The sequence below is a fragment of the Rhinoderma darwinii genome, chromosome 12 (assembly GCF_050947455.1).
Source record: "Rhinoderma darwinii isolate aRhiDar2 chromosome 12, aRhiDar2.hap1, whole genome shotgun sequence".
Lineage (NCBI taxonomy): Eukaryota > Metazoa > Chordata > Amphibia > Anura > Rhinodermatidae > Rhinoderma > Rhinoderma darwinii.
In genome coordinates this window covers 37361486-37386783 of record NC_134698.1, presented here as the reverse complement: position 1 = coordinate 37386783, position 25298 = coordinate 37361486, and the positions used below count along the sequence as shown (strand labels likewise).

The 25298-nt window shown below is 42.6% G+C and overlaps 1 protein-coding gene across 1 annotated transcript; it reads left to right on the top strand.

Annotated features, from left to right (window-relative positions):
- Window positions 1-2073: 2073 nt before the first annotated feature.
- On the top strand, window positions 2074-24286 carry SPTSSA (serine palmitoyltransferase small subunit A). Its single transcript, XM_075844935.1, has 2 exons — window positions 2074-2487; window positions 23654-24286. Exons 1-2 carry the CDS (start codon window positions 2355-2357, stop codon window positions 23755-23757), a joined length of 237 nt encoding a protein of 78 aa, XP_075701050.1. The 5' UTR covers window positions 2074-2354; the 3' UTR covers window positions 23758-24286.
- The last annotated feature ends 1012 nt before the right edge of the window (window positions 24287-25298 follow it).

Sequence of the window (25298 nt, the reverse complement as noted above, 5' to 3'; positions counted from 1 at the left end):
GACAAGTAAACAAAAAAAGAAGTAAAATAAAGTTTTTTAATAAATTATATATATATATTATATATTAAGAGCTTTTTTAAAAAAAAACAAAAAGCTTTTCCCATAACATAACTGGTGTCGATGCGTCCGTTAAAATCTAAACTATTACAATATATCATTATTTAGTCCTCATGTTGATTGCATAAAAAAATAAAACCTGCCAGAATCTCAGTTTTTTTTTGTCACTTCATCTCCCACAGAAAATTGGAATAAAAAGTAAAAAAAAAAACCTTTTTCCCATTTTTCCTCTAAAGTAAAAGAAAACGAACTAAATTGGTCCCGACGCGTCTTTAAAAGTCCAAACTATTACAATATACCATTCTTTAACCAGTACGGTAAACGCCATCAAAAATTAAACAGACAGTATTGCTGTTTTTTGGTCACTTCATATCCCACAAAATAGGAATTAAAAGTGTTCAAAAAGTCTCATGTAGCCCAAACTAGTAGCAATGGAAACTACCTATATTGCTTAATCAACAGAAAATTTTAAACATTTACGGCTCTCCGAATATGGCGACAAAAGTAATGTTATGGAAATGCAAGTGGAGCGATACCTCAAGGCTGCTGGTGTCTGTCGGGGGAGGGCATGCACGTAAACCCACAACCTGAAATCCATCACAGGATGGACAGTATCTAAGGCGACTCGAAGGTGTTTGCCAGAGCCGACCGCAAGGTGGGATGGACTTTGCTGCTTAGAATCAGTTTGTCTTAACAGAGCGTAGTTTTGGATAAGAAGTGCAATGCAGGCAAACCTGGGCTGGAAACCAGACAGCCAATAGGTTAACTGAAAGTACAGAAACTGAGTAGAAGTAATCAGACAAGCCACGGTCAAAACCAGCCGGGAGCGGATAATCAGAATCGGTAAGCAGAGGGTTAAACGAGAGACAAGCCGAGGTCAGTATACACAAGGTCCAGAAAACAGAAGTGCAGGAGCAGTCAGGAGCTTGATCACAAACCAAGAGATATGAAAATTCGCAAGCAAAGACAGGTAGGAAAAGACAGGTATAAATACAACACCACAGCCGATTGGCAGAAGGACAGAAAAGAGAGATAGGTTCAAGGTAAAAGAACCGCCCAGAAGCTAGAAATGTTGTCATAGCGACCTTAGGCCTGATTCACATGTCCTTGGGACGGCCGTTGAAACAGCGGCCATCCCACGGACCTATGTAATTCAATGTGGCCGTTCACACAGCCGTTATTTTAATGGACCGTGTGAAGGGTCCGTGGGAAAATAGGACTTGTCCTATCTTTTCACGTATCACGCATCCCTCCATAGAATCTCAACTATGGGGATGCATGACATCGCCCGCAGTGCTGAGCACGGATGCACCTCGGACGTGAAAAACTATAGTTTTCCACGTCCGAGATGCGCAGCGTTCGTGTGAATCAGGCCTTAATGGAACAGGTGTTTTCCTAACAATTAAAATTTTATTTTTAACAATCCGTTTTTTCCTTGTAAAAGTAATAAAACATAAAAAAACTACATCAATGTGGTAACGCCATAATCGTATTGAGCCGCAGAATGAAGTTAACATGGCTTTTTTACTGCACAGTGAGCGCCCTAAAAGTAAAACCCCCAAAAGATTGAGGAATCGCTGTTTTTTTCCTATTCCACCCCACAAACAATATTTTTGTTTCCCACTATATTATATGGTACAATAAACGGAATCTTGAAAATCTACAACTGCAAAAAACAAGCACTCATACGGCTATATTGATGGAAAAATAAAAACTGTACGGCTCTGGAAGGTGGGGAGGAAAAAGCTAGTGAAAAAAACAAAAAAACGGATGCGGTGGGAAAGGGTTAATGATACAAAAAATATGACATTTGCTGAAAATGGGCACCCTCTCAGGAATGTGTGGAGGTGCTAGTTATATCAGACAATACAGAGAAGGGTGTATGGATTATACTTGGATTATACAGCAATAAATTTGTTTTCTTTCCCAGAGAAGACTGTGAACTAGTTTGTGTGCGCCAGTACGCGGAGACAGCTCACATGATACCCGCCCCAAGCACATAACCATGGAACGTCCGCCGCACCCTACACAAGAATCTCCTCATCCAGCGCCATCACTCCCCGCGCACTCAGTGACCGAAGGTCACATGACTGCAGCCAACTGTCATGTGACCGCTGGAGTTTACTTTTCCACCGCTCTAATGTCCCTGTGACGGGCGGGTGCGGTTGGTAACGTCACAGGATCTGGCGATCATTACGTCACCGGGCTAGTAGGAGCTGGGTGAGGCGGGGATTAGCCGCTTAGTTCCGGGGTCTTCCGTGATTTGACAGGCTGTGTTCCGGAGTATTTCACGGAGCATGAAGGTGTCCTGTGAGTCCGATGCTCAGGGTTCTCTGGGCCGCGCATGGAAGCAGATGTCGTGGCTGTATTACCAGTACCTGCTGGTGACCGCTCTGTATATGCTGGAGCCGTGGGAGAGGACCATCTTCAGTATCCTTTTTCACAAGTACTACAGGGGCTTGAATTACTTTACTACGTAGCTGTCATGTGGGGGACTGCTAATGTCACCCAAAGATATGTATGTACATGAGTATGAAGATTATCAATAGTGATTGGGGCAGGGCACAAGTTGTGAAACACTTCCTGTCAGTAATCCATTGAGTAAAGGCCCTTTTACACTGGGCAATTATCGGGCATACAAGCGTAACATAGAACGCTCGTTGCCGGTAATTGCCCTGTGTAAACAGGGCAGTGATCAGCGGATGAACGAGTCAACACTTTGTATGGTATCGTTTGAAAAAACGGAAATATCGTTGTCGGCAGCACATCTCCCTGTCGCGCTGCCAACATGATAATAATGTATGGGGACGAGCGATCGGCGTAACGAGCGCTTGTCCCCATACATAGCTCCTTGTGACAGGAGCAAACAAGCGCCGATCAACGAGCTGTCTCCTTGATCGGCACAGGTTGCACCGTCCAAAATTGTCCGGTGTAACAGGGCCTTAATACTGGTGTCAGCCTGCGGCACAACAGTTCCCTGAAGCCAACCACCAACAGCAATAATCGTGTGCTACAGTTTATCTCCCTCCCTTACATCAAGCCCCTGCCAGCACCTATATAGCTTTAGGCTGAATGAACACATTGCGTATTACGTGCAGTTTTTCCTGAAATTTCATATGTCCACGGTGCCCTTTATTTATGCACGTAAATTGACCCACAGTGCGTATTTTCGGAACCGTAGTATGTCAATTTATTTTGTGGTTCCGCTTACAAATTCTATCTCCCTATTTTTGGAGAAATACGCAGCAAGACCCGCAGCATAAGACTGCAAATATTTACGCAGCAAACCGTAAAAACTGCACTGAAAAACGCAGCAAAAAACATATGATCCGGTGCGGTTTTTACCTCCGAATTCCCTGCAACGTGCGCATGTAGCCTTAGGCCTTATTCACACGACCGTTCTCAGAACAATGATGTTCTCTGGGTGTATTCACGTGGCCGGTTTTTTAACGGCCTGTGAATAATGGCCGTCAAAAAATAGGACGCCCTATTTTTGGCTGTTTTCACAGCCTGACGGCCCCCATAGAATTCAATGGATCAGTTTTTATAGGATCTGTGACGTGGGGATTGGCAAGGGAACTACTAGTTCCCTTGCTCGCTATTGGCAGCTCGATGACACTCACCGATGCAGCGCCGACCTCTTCAGGTGTGGTCTCTCGTCTTAACGAGTTCTGCGAAGGTGACGCGATGACGTCATCGCACCGTCTTCGCAGATCGGGTGAAGACAAGAAACCACGCGTGAAGACGAGCTGCATCGGTGAGTGTCATCACGTCGCCGCAGATCCCGTGAAGACGAGGGACCATACCTGAAGAAGACAGTTCTGCATCGGTGAGTATGTAGGGCATTCATGCTGGGCTGTGCGGCATCCTATACAGGGAGGCTGTGTGGCATCCTATACAGGGAGGCTGTAAATCGTGTCTAGGTGAACATGTGACCTTCCTCTGGGTGTTTTCAGGGGGTTGGGACAAAAAAAAGCCTGACCAATGAAATTCATCAGCTTTTTTTTTTTTAAGGCCATCAAAAACGGATGTCAAACGGCCATTAAAGACGGACCGAAAATGGATGAAAATTTAGAGACACTGATGCAAAATGGCTATGAAAAACTGTCAGTTGATCAGTTTTTAATGGACGTTTTTTTTCACTGTTGTGTGAATGTAGCCTTAAAGAGGCTCTGTCACCACATTATAAGTGCCCTATCTTGTAAATGATGTGATCGGCGCTGTAATGTAGATTACAGCAGTGTTTTTTATTTAGAAAAACTATAATTTTTGACGGAGTTATGACCTATATTAGCTTTATGCTAATGAGTTTCTTAATGGACAACTGGGTGTGTTTTTACTTTTTGACCAAGTGGGCGTTGTACAGAGGAGTGTATGACGCTGACCAATCGGCGTCATGCACTTCTCCCCATTCATTTACACAGCACATAGCGATATAGCTATATCGCTAATTGCAGTCACATAAACACACTATAACATTACTGCAGTGTCCTGACAGTGAATATACATTACCTCCAGCCGGGACATGATGTGTATTCAGAATCCTGACCTCTTCTGTAGTGTCTCTGTTATTTACAGCCCAGCATAGCGAGATCTCGCTGTAAATGACAGTTTACAGCGTAATCTTGCGAGACTACGCCTGCTATGCTGTAACTCACAGAGCAGTGTCAGGATTCTGAATAGACATCCCGTCCTGGCTGGAGGTAATGTATATTCATTGTCAGGACACTTGATTAACATTAATGTGTGTATGTGGCTGCACATCATGTTCTAGTAAGAACACAATGCTGCTGTGTAAATGAATGGGGAGATGTGTATGACGCTGATTGGTCAATGTCATACACTCCTCTGTACAACGCCCACTTGGTCAAAAAGTAAAACGCACCCAGTTGGTCATTAAGAAACTCATTAGCATAAAGCTAAAATAGGTCATAACTCTGTCAAAAATGATCATTTTTCTAAATAAAAAACTGCTGTACAGCGCCGATCACATCGTGTAGAAGATAGGCCACTTATAATGTGGTGACAGAGCCTCTTTAAGGTGGCTTTACATGGGCAGATATTCGCCCGTGTTCACCACCTATAATAAGCATCCATCGACAATATAGCTTGTCGATCGGTGCTCGTTTGCTCCCTTCAAATGGAGCAGGGACCGTTAAGTATGGGGACTAAAGAGCGTTACTATGATCGCATGTCCCCAGGCATTTGCATGATGTCAGCAGTTACCATTTTTTGGTTGCATAAAAGATGCGATCAGCCGACGAACAAGTGTTTGCTCACTCATCAACTGATCTTTGCCCAAGAGGTCGTATGAACGCTCGTTCACCCCATCATTGGCCCATGTAAAAGGGCCTTAAAGGATATATACACCTTTTGAAATCCATTTTTTTTCTTTAAAGAGGCTCTGACCACATTATAAGTGGCCTATATTGTACATGATGTGATCGGCGCTGTAATGTAGATTACAGCAGTGTTTTTTTTATTTAGAAAAACAATCAATTTTGACGGAGTTATGACCTATATTAGCTTTATGCTAATGAGTTTCTCAATGGACGTGTTTTACTTTTTGACCAAGTGGGCGTTGTGGAGAGAAGTGTATAACGCTGACCAATCAGCGTCATACACTTCTCCCCATTCAGTTACACAGCACATAGTGTTCTAGCTAAATCACTATGTGTACACACACACACACACACACACACACACACACACACACACACACACACACACACACACACACACACACACACACACACACACCCCTCAAGTGTCCTGACAGTGAATAGAGATGACTACCCGCCAGGACGCGATATCTATTCACAATCCTGACACTTCGGTAACGTTTGTGTGAGATTTACAGCAAGGCAAGCATAATCTCGCGAGATTACGCTGTAAACTGTCATTTAAAACGAGATTACGCTTGCCTTGCTGTAAATCTCACACAATCGTTAAAATAATTTTTGTTATATTTTACCGCTAAATATTTTTTGTTTTATCACATTCTGAGAGCCATAACTTTTTTATTTCTACGTGGAATGAGCAGCATGAGGGCTTATTTTTTGCAGGACGAGCTGTAGATTTTATCGGTACCATTTTTGGCAAATATGACTTTATCACTTTTTATTACACTTTTATTTTTAGAGCTACGGTGACCAAAAAACATAGATTTATGGCAATTTAAATTTTTTGTTTTTTATGGCGTTCACTAGGCGATTTAAATAATGGTATATTGTAATAGTTCAGACTTTTACGGACGCAGAAAAACTAGTTTTATTTTTTATTTTTTTTATATATATATTACTTTAGAAGAAAAATGGGAAATGTTTTTGTTTTTTTTGAACTTTTCATTTATTCTTTTCACTACTAATACCCAAAAAAAAAGTTTAATAAAGTTATGTTCACACTGCTTATTTTCGGCCGTTTTTCGGTCCGTAAATGTCCGGGAAAACGGCTGAAAAATCAGAGGCAGATCGCCTCCAAACATCTGGCCGTTGATTTCAATGGGAAATAGGGCGTTCTGTTCCGACGGAGCATTTTTTTTACACCTCATTTTCGGAAAACGGCACGTAAAAAGACGCACACGAAAAAGAAGTGCATGTCCCTTCTTGAGCTATTTTTGGAGATGTTTTTCTATAGAATCAATGAAAAACATCTCCAAAAATGGCCGTAAAAAACACAGCGAAGAACGCGAGTTGATTAAAAAACTTCTGAAAATCAGGAGCTGAAAACCACTCCGTATTTTCAGAAGTTTTTTTGCTAAGCGTGTGAACATAACCTTACACAACTTATTAGCCCTTCTAGGTGACTTGAACTAGTTAGATCGCTACAATACACTGCAAGGCTGAGTTCACACAGGGGGGAACATACGCTGCGTAAGAGCAAGCAGTGTATCCGGCCTGTGCGTTGCAGGGTATTCCGGGCAAAAAACTGCACCAAACTGTGGTGCTGTTTTTCATCTGGAACATCCGCTGCGAAAAACTGCAGCCCTTATCCGTTTCACGACGTTTCATCCCAGGAGACCGCTGCTGCCTGTGATGAAGCGTCATCCGAGGAGGCTGGCCCTCTGACGTCATCCAGGCTGGCCTCTTGGGATGATGTTTCATTCATGTGACCGCCGCTACAGCCTATGTTTGGCTGCAGTGGTCACATGGGATGGAACATCATCCCAGAAGGCCGCCCTCGAGTAAGAAATAGACTCCTAGTTAAGTATAAGATTTAATTTGTTTTTTTTCTGAGTTGTGTTTTTTTGCAGCGGAATCGCTGCACACCTGCTGCAAAAAAAACGCAACAACTGTCATTTGTTGGAGGTTTTACCACCCCATTGAATTACTTACCGCAGGTCAATTTCTGAGCATTGTTTTCCGCTCCGTATTTACGCAGCATGTTGGTGAGATTTGTTTTATCTCATCCACTTTTCTGCTACTGTATTAGCTGCGGATTTTCTGCAAACTAATTCCGCAGTATTTACGCAATGTCTGAACTGACCCCAATACATTTCAGTATATTGTCATTTGACATTTACGAGAAGCACGGCTTAAAGAGGCTCTGTCACCAGATTTTGCAACCCCTATCTGCTATTGCAGCAGATAGGCGCTGCAATGTAGATTACAGTAACGTTTTTATTTTTAAAAAACGAGCATTTTTGGCCAAGTTATGACCATTTTTGTATTTATGCAAATGAGGCTTGCAAAACTACAACTGGGCGTGTTTACAGTAATAGTACAACTGGGCGTGTATTGTGTTTGTACATCGGGGCGTTTTTACTTCTTTCACTAGCTGGGCGTTAGGAATGGGAGTGTATGATGCTGACGAATCAGCATCATCCACTTCTGTTCGTTAACACCCAGCTTCTGGCAGTGCAGACACACAGCGTGTTCTCGAGAGATGACGCTGTGACGTCACTCACTTCCTGCCCCAGGTCCTGCATCGTGTCGGCCACATCGGCACGAGAGGCTACAGTTGATTCTGCAGCAGCATCAGCGTTTGCAGGTAAGTAGCTACATCGACTTACCTGCAAACGCCGATGCTGCTGCAGAATCAACTGTAGCCTCTGGTGCCGATGTGTCCTCGCTCGTCCGACGCGATGTAGGACCTGGGGCAGGAAGTGAGTGACGACACAGCGTGATCTCTCGAGAACACGCTGTGTGTCTGCACTGCCAGAAGCTGGGCGTTCTGAAGAGAAGTGGATGATACTTCTCGTCCGAACGCCCAGCTAGTAAAAGTAGTAAACACGCTCCGATGTACGCACATAATACACACCCAGTTGGACTTTTACTTTAAACACGCCCAGTTGTACTTTAGCAAGCCTCATTTGCATAAATACAAAAATGGTCATAACTTGGCCAAAAATGCTCGTTTTTTAAAAATAAAAACGTTACTCTTATCTACATTGCAGCGCCGATCTGCTGCAATAGCAGATAGGGGTTGCAAAATCTGGTGACAGAGCCTCTTTAACAGAGGCAGACGAAAGCCCCAGGGATGCCTTCTATTAGGCCCCTGGGCTGCCGTGACAACCGTCGGCACCCCCCGATCGCATTATGGGTGTGCCGACGAGATGTCGGAGGGGGCCGCCCCCTCTTTTTAATGCCTTAGATGCTGCGGTCACGATTGATCGCAGCATTTGGGGATTAAACGGCCAGGAACAGCGCAATTGCTCAGACCGTGACCGCGCTCCATACTTCCTTATGACGTACATGTACTTGATAATGCGTCAAGGGGTTAAGATAATGTGGACCTGTCTGCTTAAGGCCAGGGATACTCCTAGGCTTTTCATAGCTCTGCTGATTGATGTTTAACTATTTGAGCTACAGCTGCAGTCCAAATTACTACACTGAGGCCCCATGCACTCGACCGTGCCCGCGATTGCGGGCACGGCCGGCCGCCGTCTGACATCCGCATTTTCGGGCCGTGCTCCCATACAAAGTATGGGAGCACAGCCCGCAAAATGCAAAAGAACGGACATGTTCCATAATTCCCAGAACATTTCCACGGCATGGACACCTTTCCGTAGTGCTACGGAAAGGTGTCCGCGTTCAATGAAAGTGAATGGGTCCATTTTTGCGGACCGCAATTACGGAGGTTTTTTACAGTCGTGTGCATGGGGCCTTAGTTGCATGCAGTCTTGTGCACCGCAGTTCCCCCGACAGTGAGCTGATTGCCAGGGTCCAGCTGGAGCTCCTGGCAACCGCTGGGAGAAGCTGTCAACTCCAGATCTTGTGAAAACGATATGTAAGGATACATTCACACACGGCAGATAAATTGCAGAAATTTCTGTGATGGGCCCATTCATCTAAATGGAGTTTCCAGAAATCCATGCACACACTGCAGAAGCAATCCAATTTAGATCTATGGAACAGATTTTCAGTCACAGTAAGGCTGGGTTCACACGAGCATGTTACGTCCGTAAAGGACGGAACGTATTTCGGCCGCAAGTCCCGGACCGAACACAGTGCAGGGAGCCGGGCTCCTAGAATCATAGTTATGTACGACGCTAGGAGTCCCTGCCTCTCCGTGGAACTACTGTCCCGTACTAGAAACATAACAGTACGGGACAGTTGTCCTGCAGCGAGGCAGGGACTCCTAGCGTCATACAGAACTATGATGCTAGGAGCCCGGCTCCCTGCAGTGTGTTCGGTCCGGGACTTGCGGCCGAAATACGTTCTGTCCTTTACGGACGTAACATGCTCGTGTGAACCCACCTTATAGCTGCAACAAATCTGCCACGTGAATAAATCCTAATACTATAGGGAGCCCATAGAAGTCCTCTACAGCAAGAACTGCTCTCCATTCTAGCTAGTAAAATGACGGGTCCTGCGCAGGGGATCACCCCCCTACAACAGGGGAGCACAACTTGTAGCCCTAGTCATCAGTACACCGACATACTTGTTTGTGTCTGGATAGTTTAAAAATATACAGCTGTCAAAATATAGCACTTTCAGTCTGATGCAGAGAACAGAGCTCTGTGCAGTGCAAGCTTTGGAAGATACATGTGGGCGCTCTCTGTTGGTTGCTCATAAGTATCTTTACAGGGGGTTCACTGTGTGGCTTCTACTTCTGAGGCACACTGTGTGGCAGGCACTACAGGGGGGGCACACATGCGTGGTGCTTTCTCTATTGCAGTTTATGGGAGATGTGAAACACTTGGCTGTTTTCGTGTTCTCAATAGGTGGGAGTCCCAAAAGTGGAAACCCAATCTGTCAGACATTTATGGCATATACTGTTGGTAAGCCAGAAGTGTCCCAAATGGAGGGACGGATGCTCCTTACTTAATGACGCATGATGTGTATGGGCGTTGTGTGCGACAGGACGTTGTGGCGCAACATGACTATCATGCTTGTCATGCTGATCCACGGGCTCCGCAAGTATGCCCGTACAATCGGGAATGGGAAACCGCTGTAATACACGGCTGCAGCCCTGCTTTAACTGCGGAGATCAGAGAAACCTATGAGATCTCTGCCGTTAACCCTTTAAATGCTGTGATCAAAACTGATTGCGGCTTTTAAAATGAAAGAGTGAGGGACCCCATTGTAGGACCCCAGGGCTGTCTGACCATATTCCTGTTGTTAGGGCATACTTATGTATGCCCTAACAACTGCCTGTTTGCTTATGTACTGGCATATAAATGCAGATATTTTTTTTTTTTTTACAATAAATAAAGTTTATTAAGTTTTAAGTTCTGAAATATAAAATATACACATTTGATATAGTCACGACTGTAATGAACCTGCACAACGAATTTATAGCATAATATAGCATTATTCCATCTATCACCCATAGACTCCCATGTTAAAAAACCTAAATGTTACTAGGGATGTCACGATACCAGAATTTGGACTTCGATACCGATACTTCGTTTAGTATTGCGATTTCGATACCAATTCCATACTTTGCCAACAGTAATAATAAAAAAAAAATCTTCCATTTTCTGATGTGAGGCGCGAGGTGTGATGATTAATTTAACCTCCATGTGCCTCACATTAATAGTAATTAACCCCATCATGTTTCTCAGTCATAATGGGTTAATGTGTAAGGTACATGATGGGGTTAATTACTATTAATGTGAAGCACAGGGAGGTTAAATTCATCATCACACCTCGTGCCCCACAATAAGTGATTAGAAAGCAGTTTTTATTTTATTTATTTAGAGCGTACACATCATAAATGATGCAAAAAAATTGTTGTGCAGGTTATTACTGCTGCGCCAATACTGAATATGTGTATTTTATGTATTGAGACTTATTTTAATGTTTATTGTAAAAAAGGTGTATGTGTGTATTTTTTTTAAAATTTAACATTACTTTATGTTTTACTTTATTTTTTAAACTTTAATGTACTGGCATATATATCTATATTCCAGTACATTAGCCTGTGTACTGATAGTACACAGGCAGTTGTTAGGACATACCTAAGTATGCCCTAACAACAGGAAATATGGTAGGACAGCCCTGGGGTCCTTCAATGGACCCTGGGCTGTCTGCCCATATATGGTATGTCCCTCAATCGCGTCACAGGAATTCCCTGTGACGCGATCCAAGGGGCATCCTCCCTTCTCATTTTCCCCTGAATGCTGCAGTCCGCTGTGATCGCAGCATTCACAGGAATAACGGCGGAGATGAGTGGTTTCTCTGATCTCCGCCAGCGGGGCTGCGGCTGTGTAATACAGTCATTGCCCCGCTCCTGACAGGAAGTGCGTGCGCGGTCCGCATGAGGAGATGCGACCGGCGCTGCACTAATGAGCGGCGGTTCAGGCACTGAGGACAGAACATGGAGGTGTTTTGTAGTGCGCCCGCCATGTTCTGTCTTCTGTGCCGCCGCTCATTAGTGCAGCGCCGGCCGCATCACATCATCCTGACGACGCGCACTTGTTATCAGGACTCAGGAGCGGGGCAATGACTGTATCTCACAGCCGCAGTCCTGCTCTCATACATTCATGTGTTACTATACTGAGCTGTGCGGCCGCACAGCTAAGTATCGAAATACATGAAATAACGGTATCGAACCGTTTGGGGATGCACAGTATCGAAACCGTATCGAAGTTTCGATGCATCGTGCATCCCTAAATGTTACAGCCATCCAGTAAAAATGTATACGTTTTTTAACATAGATGCCATCTGCCACCCATACACTCCTATCAGAGACATGTCGCCGCTGTACTCCTATTTAAAAAAACAAACTTTCATTTAACCCTTTTCTTTTTAGTGGATGGCTGTGACGGATGCCATTTTTTTCGCCCATAGACTCCTATGTAAAAACTATATGTTTAATTTATTGGATGGCGTGATATTTTATTGATTTGGTATCATGGCTAATTGTATAACTTACTGCAATTCAAGAAAAAGTAAGGCTGGATACATCTGCATGTTTTATTTTGGCCCTTAGACCAGAAAAGGTTGTGCACCCATGCTCTATAATGTCCACATGCCCCAATTCGTGGACAAATTTAACTTATACTTGTCCTGCGTCCTCAATACATGTCCTGAGTGGCAGGCAGTTACCGCTTCAAGACGAGCAAGTGCGATCAGGAGTGGGGCAACGACTGTAATATGCAGCTCCGATCTAATGGCGGAACCTCTGATCTCCGCTGTTTAACCCTTTGAATGCTGCAATCAATGCTGGTTGCAGAATTCAAGAGGGGGGGACTCTGGGGGGGACCCCCTATGATCACGTCACATGGAATCCCTGTGATGCGATCAGAGCTATAAAAAAAAAGTAGAAATAAATATTTCGAGGACACCCCTCATTACAGCACCACAGGAGGTTCTCCTCTTGACCTATATATGGACAGGAAGACAGGTTAAAAGACCCCTCCCACCACCCACTTGCCAGTGTACTTTTCTGTACCTACAGAGGCAGGTGCCGAGAGGCAGTAAATCTGAATATAAAAGTTTTTGGCATAGAACGAGATTGGGGGAGGGGGTTCTATCTCTCTCTCTCTCTCTCTCTCTCGCACTCTTTTTTTTTTTTTTTTTTTTTTTTTTTCTTCTCCCCTCCTCGCTCTCACGCGAGCTGTCCCTTAATCTTCCTGGATTCCCTGTTATACCTCCCCTCTTGAAATGGGACCTAGGATGGATCATGGGATCTGGCTGATCCAGGTATCTACCTCCTGGTGTGGTCAGCGGGATCATCGGGGCTGCTATGACCGGCTGGCCGCAGCTTGGATGGAATACGAGGCTGTGTCACACAAGAAGTAGGCTTTGTGCTAGTTATAAATAAGTAATTGCCTGGCATTCTACCTTTGATACCTACTACATTGGGTTATCAGCATAAATTATAGTCATGGAACAGCATAGTTCTGAAGGAACCCCTGATATGTCTCGGGGTCATATGAATCCTTCCCTTGGAGAATTAGAGGCTCTGTCACCAGATTATCAAATCCCTATCTCCTATTGCATGTGATCGGCGCTGCAATGTGGATAACAGTAACATGTGTTTTTTTTAAAAACGATCATTTTTGGCCAAGTTATGAGCAATTTTATATTTATGCAAATTAGCCTTTCTAATTAACAACTGGGAGTGTGTTTTCTCTTATTTCCAACTGGGCGTGTATTGTGTTTGTAACATCCGGGCGTGTTTACTTGTTTTACTAGCTGGGCGTTGTGAATAGAAGTGTTTGTCAGCATCATATGTCAGCATCATACACTTCTATTCACAACACCCAGCTAGTAAAACAAGTTACAAACAGAATACCCGCCCAGTTGGAAATGAGAGAAAACAAACTCCCAGTTGTCCATTAGAAAGGCTCATTTGCATAAATATAAAATTGCTCATAACTTGGCCAAAAATGATAGTTTTAGAAAAAACAAAACGTTACTGTTATCCGCATTGCAGCGCCGATCACATGCAATAGGAGATAGGGATTTGATAATCTGGTGACAGAGCCTCTTTATGGGTGTGACATATTCCGGTATATTTATTACTCTTAATCTAGGTAAAAGACCCTTCCCAGAAACCTCAGGTGGATACAAGAAAATGCAGGACATGCATAAAAAACTGCTGTGTCAAGACTTCATCTCAAAACTTCTAAAGTAAGAACAAACTTCCTTTATGACGGAACTAAGGGCCATTATACAGTGAAGGAAATAAGTATTTGATCCCTTGCTGATTTTGTAAGTTTGCCCACTGTCAAAGACATGAACAGTCTAGAATTTTTAGGCTAGGTTAATTTTACCAGTGAGAGATAGATTATATTTTAAAAAAAAAACTGAAAATCACATTGTCAAAATTATATATATTTATTTGCATTGTGCACAGAGAAATAAGTATTTGATCCCTTTGGCAAACAAGACTTAATACTTGGTGGCAAGCACAGCAGTCAGACGTTTTTTGTAGTTAATGAGGTTTGCACACATGTTAGATGGAATTTTGGCCCACTCCTCTTTGCAGATCATCTGTAAATCATTAAGATTTCGAGGCTGTCGCTTGGCAACTCGGATCTTCAGCTCCCTCTATAAGTTTTCGATGGGATTAAGGTCTGGAGACTGGCTAGGCCACTCCATGACCTTAATGTGCTTCTTTTTGAGCCACTCCTTTGTTGCCTTGGCTGTATGTTTCGGGTCATTGCCGTGCTGGAAGACCCAGCCACGAGCCATTTTTAATGTCCTGGTGGAGGGAAGGAGGTTGTCCCTCAGGATCTGACGGTACATGGCTCCATCCATTCTCCCATTGATGTGGTGAAGTAGTCATGTGCCCTTAGCAGAGAAACACCCCCAAAACATAATGTTTCCACCTCCATGCTTGACAGTGGGGACGGTGTTCTTTGGGTCATAGGCAGCATTTCTCTTCCTCCAAACACGGCGAGTTGAGTTAATGCCAAAGAGCTCAATTTTAGTCTCATCTGACCACAGCACCTTCTCCCAATCACTCTCAGAATCATCCAGATGTTCATTTGCAAACTTCAGACGGGCCTGTACATGTCTTCCTGAGCAGGGGGACCTTGCGGGCACTGCAGGAGTTTAATCCATTACGGCGTAATGTGTTACCAATGGTTTTCTTGGTGACTGTGGTCCCAGCTGCCTTGAGATCATTAACAAGTTCCCCCCATGTAGTTTACGGCTGAGCTCTCATCTTCCTCAGGATCAAGGATACCCCACGATGTGAGATTTTGCATGGAGCCCCAGATCGATGTAGATTGACAGTCATTTTGTATGTCTTCCATTTTCTTACTATTGCACCAACAGTTGCCTCCTTCTCACCCAGCGTCTTACTTATGGTTTTGTAGCCTATTCCAGCCTTGTGCAGGTCTATGATCTTGTCCCTGACATCCTTAGAAAGCTCTTTGGTCTTGCCCATGTTGTAGAGGTTAGAGTCAGACTGATTAATTGAGTCTGTGGACAGGAGTCTTTTATACAGGTGACCATTTAAGACAGCTGTCTTTAATGCAGGCACCAAGTTGATTTGGAGCATGTAACTGGTCTGGAGGAGGCTGAACTCTTAATGGTTGGTAGGGGATCAAATACTTATTTCTCTGTGCACAATGCAATAAATATATATAATTTTGACTATGTGATTTTATTTTTTTTATTTTTATATAATCTATCTCTCACTGGTAAAATTAACCTAGCCTAAACATTCTAGACTGTTCATGACTTTGACAGTGGGCAAACTTACAAAATAAGCAAGGGATCAAATACTTATTTCCTTCACTGTACGTGAAGTTAAACAGTCCATGGCTTCCTTGGTTCCACCTCAAGAATCTTTGTCAGTATCCCAGCCTTAGAGAACAAGGATGGAGCTGGATCAAACATGCTGCCCTCCCTCTCCAGCAGGAGTGCTACGATCTATCAGAAGGGGAATTGAAAGAAGCAAAAGGACCAGTACCTTCAACTTCATCTACACAAGAGAAAAAATCCTGTTGAACCAACTAGAAAATCATCTGATGACGAAAACCCCTAGAACAGCAATAATAGAATCCCTTCCCTTACTTAAGATGGCAACGGGGTTTCTAGCGGACGCATCAGCGGTGTCAGTAAGATTTGCTGCTTGAAATAGAGCATTATCAAACGCCTCTAGAAGAGCTTTGTGGCTGAAAATGTGGACAGGATATAAAGTCCAAAAATAAGTTGTGCTCTATTCCTTTTTCTGCATCCCTGGTATTTGGTCCACTTTTTGACAATATACTAGAAAATGCATCGGATAAAAAGAGGATTTCCAGAGGTCAAACCCCTCCTTTTCAGAAGTATTGTACACAGCCCAACAACTACAGGGGAAAGGGAAAATCAGGGCGCTGGAGTTATCCTAAAGACGGAAGAGGCAGAGGGTTTCTTCTCAACCCCAATAATTCCTTCCCTTCCAACAAGCAATCACCAATTGGATGAAAATAACTCAAAACCTTTGGGTTCTTCAAACCATCAGAGAAGAATACAAAATAGAGTTCTCATCTCTACTCCCAGAGAAATTCCAGATCACGTCTTACCACTCAAAAAATATCCAGCAGTCCTTATATCTAGACATACAAAAACTAATACATTAAAATGCCATCTTTCCTGTACCAAGCAAGGAAATCTACAATGGACATTATTTAAAACTGTTCCTTGTCAAAAAACGAATGGGACTTTCAGAACAAATCAACCTGAAGTTCTTAAACAGATGAGTGAAGAATCGGAGATTCAAGATGGAATCCATTTTTTTCCACTACCCTCTTGATAAACCAAGGGGCAGATATGTGTACGATATGTGAACTGCCAAAGGTACCTCAGGTTCGCGATTCAGAACAGTCCCACTATTCGTAATTTTCAATTCTGTTGTCTCCCCTCCGGCATTTCCTCAGCCCCCCAAGTTTTTGCAAAAATCGTGACGGAAGTCATGGGGTTCCTAAGACAACAGGATATAGTCATTATTCTGTGTATAGACTACTTCCTACTGGTGGCAGATACTCCTTCCATCCTGGAAAACCATCAAAATCAAGTTTGCTCTCTTCAGGAATTGGATAGTAAATTTGGAAAAATGAGATCTCTCTCCACAAACTCAGAAGATCTTCCTGGAGGTTCATTTAGATTCCTCCCTACAGTGTTCCTTCCATTCAATAGAGAAACAACTCTCTACAAGAGAAAGTGAGGAAGTTTTCAATTAAAAGCAGTTACACCCTGGGAGATGCTATCCAAGGTCTAATGACATCTTGTATCCAATCGGTCCCTTGAAGTCCATTCTTCTCTTGCCCTCTTCAGGACTTGATTCTGTCATTATGGGATCGCAAACAAAATTCATTAAATACCAGGATTTTTTTACAGAGAAAGTAAAATCCTCTTTCCTCTGGTGGCTATACCTAAGCAGTTTAAACAAGGGGTTTCTGTGGAAACCATCCCCTTACCTGGTGATTACCACAGATGCAAGAATACAGGGTTGGGGAGCTCTGGTCCAGAGCAAATACTATCAAGGTACCTGGTCTCCCCAAGATACAGAGGTCCTCAAATTACAGAGAACCAAGGGCCATCTGGAAAACTTTCAGAGAAGCCGTCCTCCTAATAAAAGGAATGTATCTGAAAATGTTATCAGACATCACATCAGTTTATTTTCCTCCGCCATCAAGGAGAGACTAAATAAATATTACCATCTTCAGTCCTGGCCGCTCAGGTTTTCGGTTGGGCAGAAGGAAATAGACTCTCTTACCCCTTTAGAAGGACTGCTGATAAGGAGAGAATATCAGCTGACTTTCTGAGTTGCAGGAATAGATCCAGGGGATTGAACTCTAAACAGGGAAGTCTTTCAGTGCCTTGCAGAGAAATGAGACCATCTACAAATAGACCTATTTGCTACAAAATACCCAGGTAAAAACTTTATCTTCTCTAAATCGCAGAGACAACCCGTCTGGAATAGATGTGCTGTCTCAACATTGGAACTTGGAACATGGATCTAGCCTATGTGCCCCCCCCCCCCCCCCCCCAATTTCCTCTAATTCCCCTAGTGCTCCAAACATTTCTGGAGGAACGCACAAAGGTAATTACATTTCTACAATACTGGCCCAAGAGGAGTTGGTTTCCAGCCCTGAATCATCTAGCATTGGAAGATCTTATCCTACTCCCACTAAAGAAGGATCTTCTCTCCCAAGATTCCTTATTCCATCAAGACATTTAGACCCTGAAGCTTTCAGCTTGGATTCTGAAAGGCAGATCTTAAAGTCAGGGTTTTTCTGATGAGGTAATTTCAACTATTTTAAAAAGCCACAAAGACGTTACCTCAAAGTTTTATCGAACATATGGAAAAAAATTCTGCTTGTGGTACGGTGAGTTGGGTCCAGACACTCTCTCCCCAAATATTGCAAAAATCCTTGATTTTTATTCAACAAAGGGCTTGGTCCTAGTTCGCTAAAAGTTCAGATCTCGACATTAAGTAATTTCTTTAACACTCCTTTAACTGAACACAGATGGATCAAAAGATTTACTCAAGCTGTCTCCACATTGAAGCCTTCACTTAAAAAAAAAAAAAAAAATCAGCATCCCCTTTTTAGTATTTTTTTAGTAGCCATTACGTCGGCAAGGAGCATTGGAGAGATTAAATCTCTTTCGATTTATAGAACCATATCTTAAGATCCTAGAAGATAGAATTGTCTTGAAGCTATACCCTGCTTTTATCCCTAATGTAGCTACGACTTTTCTCAGAAATCAAGAAATAATCCTTCCCTCTTTTTGTCCAAAAAATCAACAAGAAAAATTCCATACCCTGCATATTAGACAGGCAGTTGAGACCGAACGTATTTGTCCTGTATGTCGGAAAGAACATGGAAAATAAATCTTCAAAGAGCTCTTTAGCCAGATGGGTAAAGTTGACCATACAGAATACCTCTAGCTCTCAGGAATTGTGTCCACCTCCTGGAATCATGGGTCACTCTGCAAGAGCTGCCTCATCATCTTGGGCATAAAGAGGAGAAGCATCTATAGATCAAATCTGTAGAGCTTCCACACGGTCAAACTACCATACATTTTGCAAACCTTACAGACTAGACATTCTATCACATGCGGACTCAAGTTTCGGACTAAATGCCCTTCAAGCCGTATAGTCACACCCTGAGCGTTGTTATCTGGGACTGCTCCTGTGGTGCTGTCATGAGGGATGTCGTAGAAGATAGGAATTAGTCCTACCGGTAATTAGGTTTCCAGGAGTCCATTATGACAGCACCTTTATAGTCTGATTATGTTCTATTAACTTGTCAGTTCAAGCAAAAACTTAGAATAGGAAAGGGGGAGGGGAATCCTCCAGCTCACCATTTGTTGTGTTTGTGAACAAACAGCGCCCGGAGTCCCGCACGCCCAGCGGCAAACAGTGGAAGAAGTAGAACCAAAATCCAGCGCTTGAGGTAAGTAAAAGGAACCAACGTTCCACTTTTATTAATAATGTCAAGTTTAAAAACGAAGAAGTAGTGGATAATGTAACAGAGTACAGAGATGGGTAGAAGGGGGAAGGTCAAAATTGCCCTAGTTAATTTTGCCAAGGCAAAAACGTTTGTTCCTTTTACTTACCTCAAGCGCTGGATTTTGGTTCTACTTCTTCCCTAACTTGTCAGTTAGGGTTGCATCCATTCAGGTGTAGTAATTGGAAAAACACTGGCAAGTGGGTAGTAGGAGGGGTCTTTTAACCCCTCTGTCTTCCTGTTCCTATAGAGGGCAACCTCCTGTGGTGCTGTCAAAATGGACTCCTGGAAACCTAATTACCGGTAGGACCATTTCCTATTTTTTTTATTTTTTTTACATCAAACAATTTTTTTTATTAAGTTCCAAAACATTAAAAAATGTAGACATATTTGTTATCGTCACGACCTGAACAACCTGTACAATACGTTTATAGGCTTTAAAATGGAAAAAAATAAAAACTAGTGAAGTTTTTATTTATTTATTTTTGCATTTTTGACAAAATAGAAATTGGCGTTTAATTTATACAAATTTTTAGGTACCACAAAAAGTCGCCGACAAAGTACAACTCTCCCCACAAAAAATATAGCCTCATATAGCTACGTCAAATAATGTTATGACCGCTGAAATGCAGAGGAAAAATTAAAATAATTGTTCTTAAAGGTGTTAAGTCAAGACATTGACAAGGTTAGAAATAATGATTTTTATTTGAAATAATAATTTTCTCCTTCAAACTTTGCTTTCGTCAAAGAATGCTCCATTTACAGCATTGCAGACCTTTGGCATTCTAGCTGTTAATTTGCTGAGGTAATCGGGAGAAATTTCACCCCATGATTCCAGAAGCCCCTCCCACAAGTTGGATTGGCTTGATGGGCACTTCTTGCGTACCATACGGTCAAGCTGCTCCCACAACAGCTCTATGGGGTTGAGATCTGGTGACTGCGCTGGCCACTCCATTACAGATAGAATACCAGATGCCTGCTTCTTCCCTAAATAGTTCCTGCATAATTTGGAGGTGTGCTTTGGGTCATTGTCCTGTTGTAGGATGAAATTGGCTCCAATCAAGCGCTGTCCACAGGGTATGGCATGGCGTTGCAAAATGGAGTGATAGCCTTCCTTATTCAAAATCCCTTTTACAAATATCCCACTTTACCAGCACCAAAGCAACCCCAGACCATCACATTACCTCCACCATGCTTGACAGATGGCATCAGGCACTCTTCCAGCATCTTTTCAGTTGTTCTGCGTCTCACAAATGTTCTTCTGTGTGATCTAAACACCTCAAACTTCGATTCGTCTGTCCATAACACTTTTTTCCAATCTTCCTCTGTCCAATGTCTGTGTGCTTTTGCCCATATTAATCTTTTCCTTTTATTAGCCAGTCTCCGATATGGCTTTTTCTTTGCCACTCTGCCCTAAAGGCCAGCATCCCGTAGTCGTTGACACTGGCGTTTTGCGGGTACTATTTAATGAAGCTGCCAGTTGAGGACCTGTGAGGCGGCTATTTCTCAAACTAGAGACTCTAATGTACTTGTCTTGTTGCTCAGTTGTGCAGCGGGGCCTCCCACTTCTCTTTCTACTCTGGTTAGAGCCTGTGTGTGCTGTCCTCTGAAGGGAGTAGTACACACCGTTGTAGGAAATCTTCAGTTTCTTGGCAATTTCTCGCATGGCATAGCCTTCATTTCTAAGAACAAGAATAGACTGTCGAGTTTCACATGAAAGCTTTCTTTTTCTAGCCATTTTGAGAGTTTAATCGAACCCACAAATGTAATGCTCCAGATTCTCAACTAGCTCAAAGGAAGGTCCGTTTTATAGCTCCTCTAAACAGCAAAACTGTTTACAGCGGTGCTAACATAATTGCACAAGGGTTTTCAAGTGTTTTCTAATCATCCATTAGCCTTCTAACAGTTAGCAAACACAATGTACCATTAGAACACTGGAGTGATGGTTGCTGGAAATAGGGCTCTATACAACTATGTAGATATTGCATTAAAAACCAGACGTTTGCAGCTAGAATAGTCATTTAGCACATTAACAATGTATAGAGTGTATTTCTGATTAATTTAATGTTATCTTCATTGAAAAAAACTGCTTTCCTTTCAAAAATAAGGAAATTTCTAAGTGACCCTAAACTTTTGAACGGTAGTGTACCTCTGACGGAAACCTGCAACGTATCTCACTGTATAGGCATAAAGTGGGAGACGCCACCCATGTAGCCCGCTCTCTATAGCAACACTGCCAATTTGTGACAGCACAACCATCTGCCTCGCTCTTCTCTTTCAGCTGTAGGGGGACAGAAAGCCGAGCCCTGGACGTCCTGCCAGCCCCTCCTCCAGTCTTGTGTGCACTACTCGCTGCCCATATTTTGTTTTAGTTCGTTACCTGATCGTACCAAGGAGGCAGCTCAGTCACTACTGTGTTTAGACCACATTAGATTGGGCATTTGCAGATGCGTCTGCATTTATCGGTTCAGCAAACACTAGGGCCAAATACACATTATGTGTATTATGTGCGGGTATGCTTTGTGTATTTTCCTGCAGCAAATCTGCAGCGTAATACATTACTTGAAATCTCATTAACTTTTCTGGTAATTTCCTCTACACGTTGCAGAATGTTTATCCACGTAAATTGACCTGCGATGCATATTTTAAAATCTGCAGTATGTCAATTTATCTTGCGTTTTCGCCTTTGAATTGTATCCTACAAGTTTTATTTAAAAAAATCCTGAAAATCCACATTATAAAACCGGACCTATTTCCGCATAAAAATATAAAAAACAAGCCTAATAACGCACCATTAGGTGCGGATTTTACCTGCGATTATGATGTGTATTTTCTGCACCAAACTACGCAACGTGTGCATGTAGCCTAAGGGCTTGTTCACATTTGTTTGTTTTTATACAAAAGTGGGAGAGAATCTTTTGACCACACCTATTTTGTTTTTTTACCATAAAAATGTCTGACAAGCCATCCGGCCTAGCTAAACGCAATATTTCATATATGGCCATTGGTTTTAATGTCCTGCTGCATTGGAACAGGAGCTGTTGTACTCCTCCAGCATGTTTTTGATTCTCCTCCTGATATATATGAACGCAACCTCAAGTCCTTGTAGTAAAGCACAAATCCAGAGACTGCACTATACTCGGAAGCAATAAAACATAAATCTATGAGCGAAGACTGTTGATTTCATCACTGGTGTTTTCTGTAGCACTTTTTTTATTTTTTTTTTTATTTTTTTATAGCACATCCTATAGATTTTTTTTTTTTATGCGGAAAAATAACGTAATGGATAATTTTGTATTTAAAAGGGTTATTTGCCTTTAACAATCCGAAGGATGTCTTGACGATAAGCAGCCCATAAACTGTCCCCATTCTTGGAACCCCAGGGATCAGCTGTTATTTGTGGGGAAAACTGGCCACGGGGAAAATGATGCATTACACAGTGCCCTTTCAAATCATTGGTTTGTCTAGGTAATGCAGGAGGACAGGACCGATCTTCCAGAGCGAGAATCACACTTTGTAACCGCTCTCCACTCTGGCCAAGAGATTAGGATCCAGAGCACCCCCCCCCCCTTCCCTTATATCTACTCAGAATTCCCAAATAGAGTATATGAAAATGGGTTTTCCAAACTGGACAACCCCTTTAAGGCACACATTGCGATTTGTTGCAGATTTTTGAGCCAAAGCCAGAAGTGGATCCAGGAGGAAGGACAAGTATAAATGTTCTTCCTTGTATATGTCACTTTTTTCATTTAACCACCTCTGGCTTTAGCTCAAAAATCTGCATCAACATTTGCACCACAATCTGCAACAAATCAGGATGTGTGAACACCGCCTTAAAAAGATTCCTGCCTGTAGTATCTATTGCTGGAGTTTTATTTGGCAGTAGGGTGTTGAAACAGGTTTGTATTTCTTTTTCTGATTGCAGACATAAGGTCTTTATATTCCCACAAGATTTGTCTAATACCTTTTTTTTCTTTAGGGGGGGGGAGGGGTTCTGAAGTAATTTAGCCATTGTTCTTGCATGTAAATAAACGCGCAAAGGGCGGCAGCCCAATCCCACGATGGTAGGATCACCCCCGTTGCACTTGCAATCATGTAAAACATTTTGGGTGACTGTTGCTTGGTGCTATTTTTTTCTTTAGTAATCATTCTACTGACCAGTGCATTATTTAATATGGATTTCAGAGTGTACTTGTGTTAAATTCATGACCTAAAACGGTAATCTTATTAAATTCTTTAACCAACTATCCTTAGACTCCATGTTGGTCTCCATCATCGGAATGGCTCTGTATACAGGATATATTTTTATGCCACAGCACATCCTTGCAATTTTGCATTACTTTGAAATTGTTCAATGACACAGAGTGGCCTTGTTTGGCAAGGGCTCTGAGGACAGTGCATCAGTCTTAGGCCTTTCTGCGGTCAGGCTGGAACTTAAAAAATGGCATCGACGTGTCAAGCTGAGAAGATGCCACTATTGGACGAGCGTGATCTCGAAGCAAGGTCATTTCAAGCTCTTCTTATCCGACCCCTGTTCAGTCAACTGGTTTCATTACCCAAGGGCTCTGCTAAACAATCCTACTCTGGCAGGGCTAAGGGCAGTATTTTCTTAGTGTAAATGTGACATGTTTTGTTGAAAACAATAGCTATTTTAATATTGCACTGTAAATGTATTTTTAGTTTAACTTTTGGTTTCTAAATGATCTTGTTACTTTACATAAAGCAGTGCTTGCTTTGTACACAATTATTTTTTTTTATGTGACTGAATCTTGTCTCACTTAGACACATGTTGTAACACAGGTTTATACACACAATTTTGTTAATTATAGAGCAAAAAACAAATGCACCTCTGCACAGTTGTTTTCTGCTAAAATAAATATTTTTGACTAAAAAAAACTAAACATGTTTTCTTGAAGTTTCGAGTCTTTAGTTTTTACCTTTAACCCCTTCTCGACATTTGTCGTAGGTATAGGTCACAGAAAGCCAGTGCTTCCCCCAACATGTCGTATACTTACGACGAACAGGGAAGCGGTTACTGTGTTAAAATACACCGTTACACAGTAACTATGGCTGCTGTTCCTGACCGCAGGCCATCTTTACACAATGCCAAGCGTGGCGCCCCCCTGCATCGGCGATTGCTGTGATTGGCCGGTCAATTCAAACCGGCCAATTATGGCTCTTTTGCGTTTTTAGCGAAACTTGGACCTCACCAATCCCTACCATGTATTCATGGTTAGACAAAGTCTCAAAGGACACATGAATACTTAGGTGGGAATTATAGGTATCAACCACCTACATAAGTTGTTAGACTCCAACAGGCATATATATAGACTAGAGAAAAACAGTCCATTGCTATCATTTATGACAAAATAGAAAATTTATTAATTGTAGACAAAACAGAGAATCTAAAAAACAGGTCTATATCTGGATCACCATTTGAAATGTACACTATCATAACAGGTACAGAGAGTATACATAGCATGAAAAAATCACATGATCTTTATACCAGGATTAGAGATATATCTACTCAAATAAGTACATCTAAAAACCACCTCGGTCAAAAAAGGAGAGTAGAGAACTCACTGTGAGAGTTTAAATGTGACTAAATGAAGTCACAAATAGGGTAAATATGTGTAAGACCCAACAGATCGTTGGTAATAAACTTACCCATGCAAAATGGCGTAATTACGTGACCCAGAAGGTAAAGTAGCGCCCCGCCGCGTGTTTCGCAAGTCTAGCTTTCTCAAGGGGTGCCTCTTCCCTGTCAATACCTGGTTTAAGTAACGGACCTTGATAGTCAGATGGTCTGTTCACGGCCAATCAGCTGCTGGTCAAACGGCGCATGCGCGCGATTTCAGTGCGGACGCGAGAATGTCACCGCTCATCCGCGCATGCGGGG

Coding starts and splice junctions, on each gene's coding strand:
- SPTSSA (XM_075844935.1), top strand. CDS start 2,355: ATGAAGGTGTCCTGTGAGTCCGATGCTCAGGGTTCTCTGGGCCGCGCA. Junction 2,488..23,653: donor GTGGGAGAGGACCATCTTCA/GTATCCTTTTTC, acceptor AACTATCCTTAG/ACTCCATGTTGGTCTCCATC.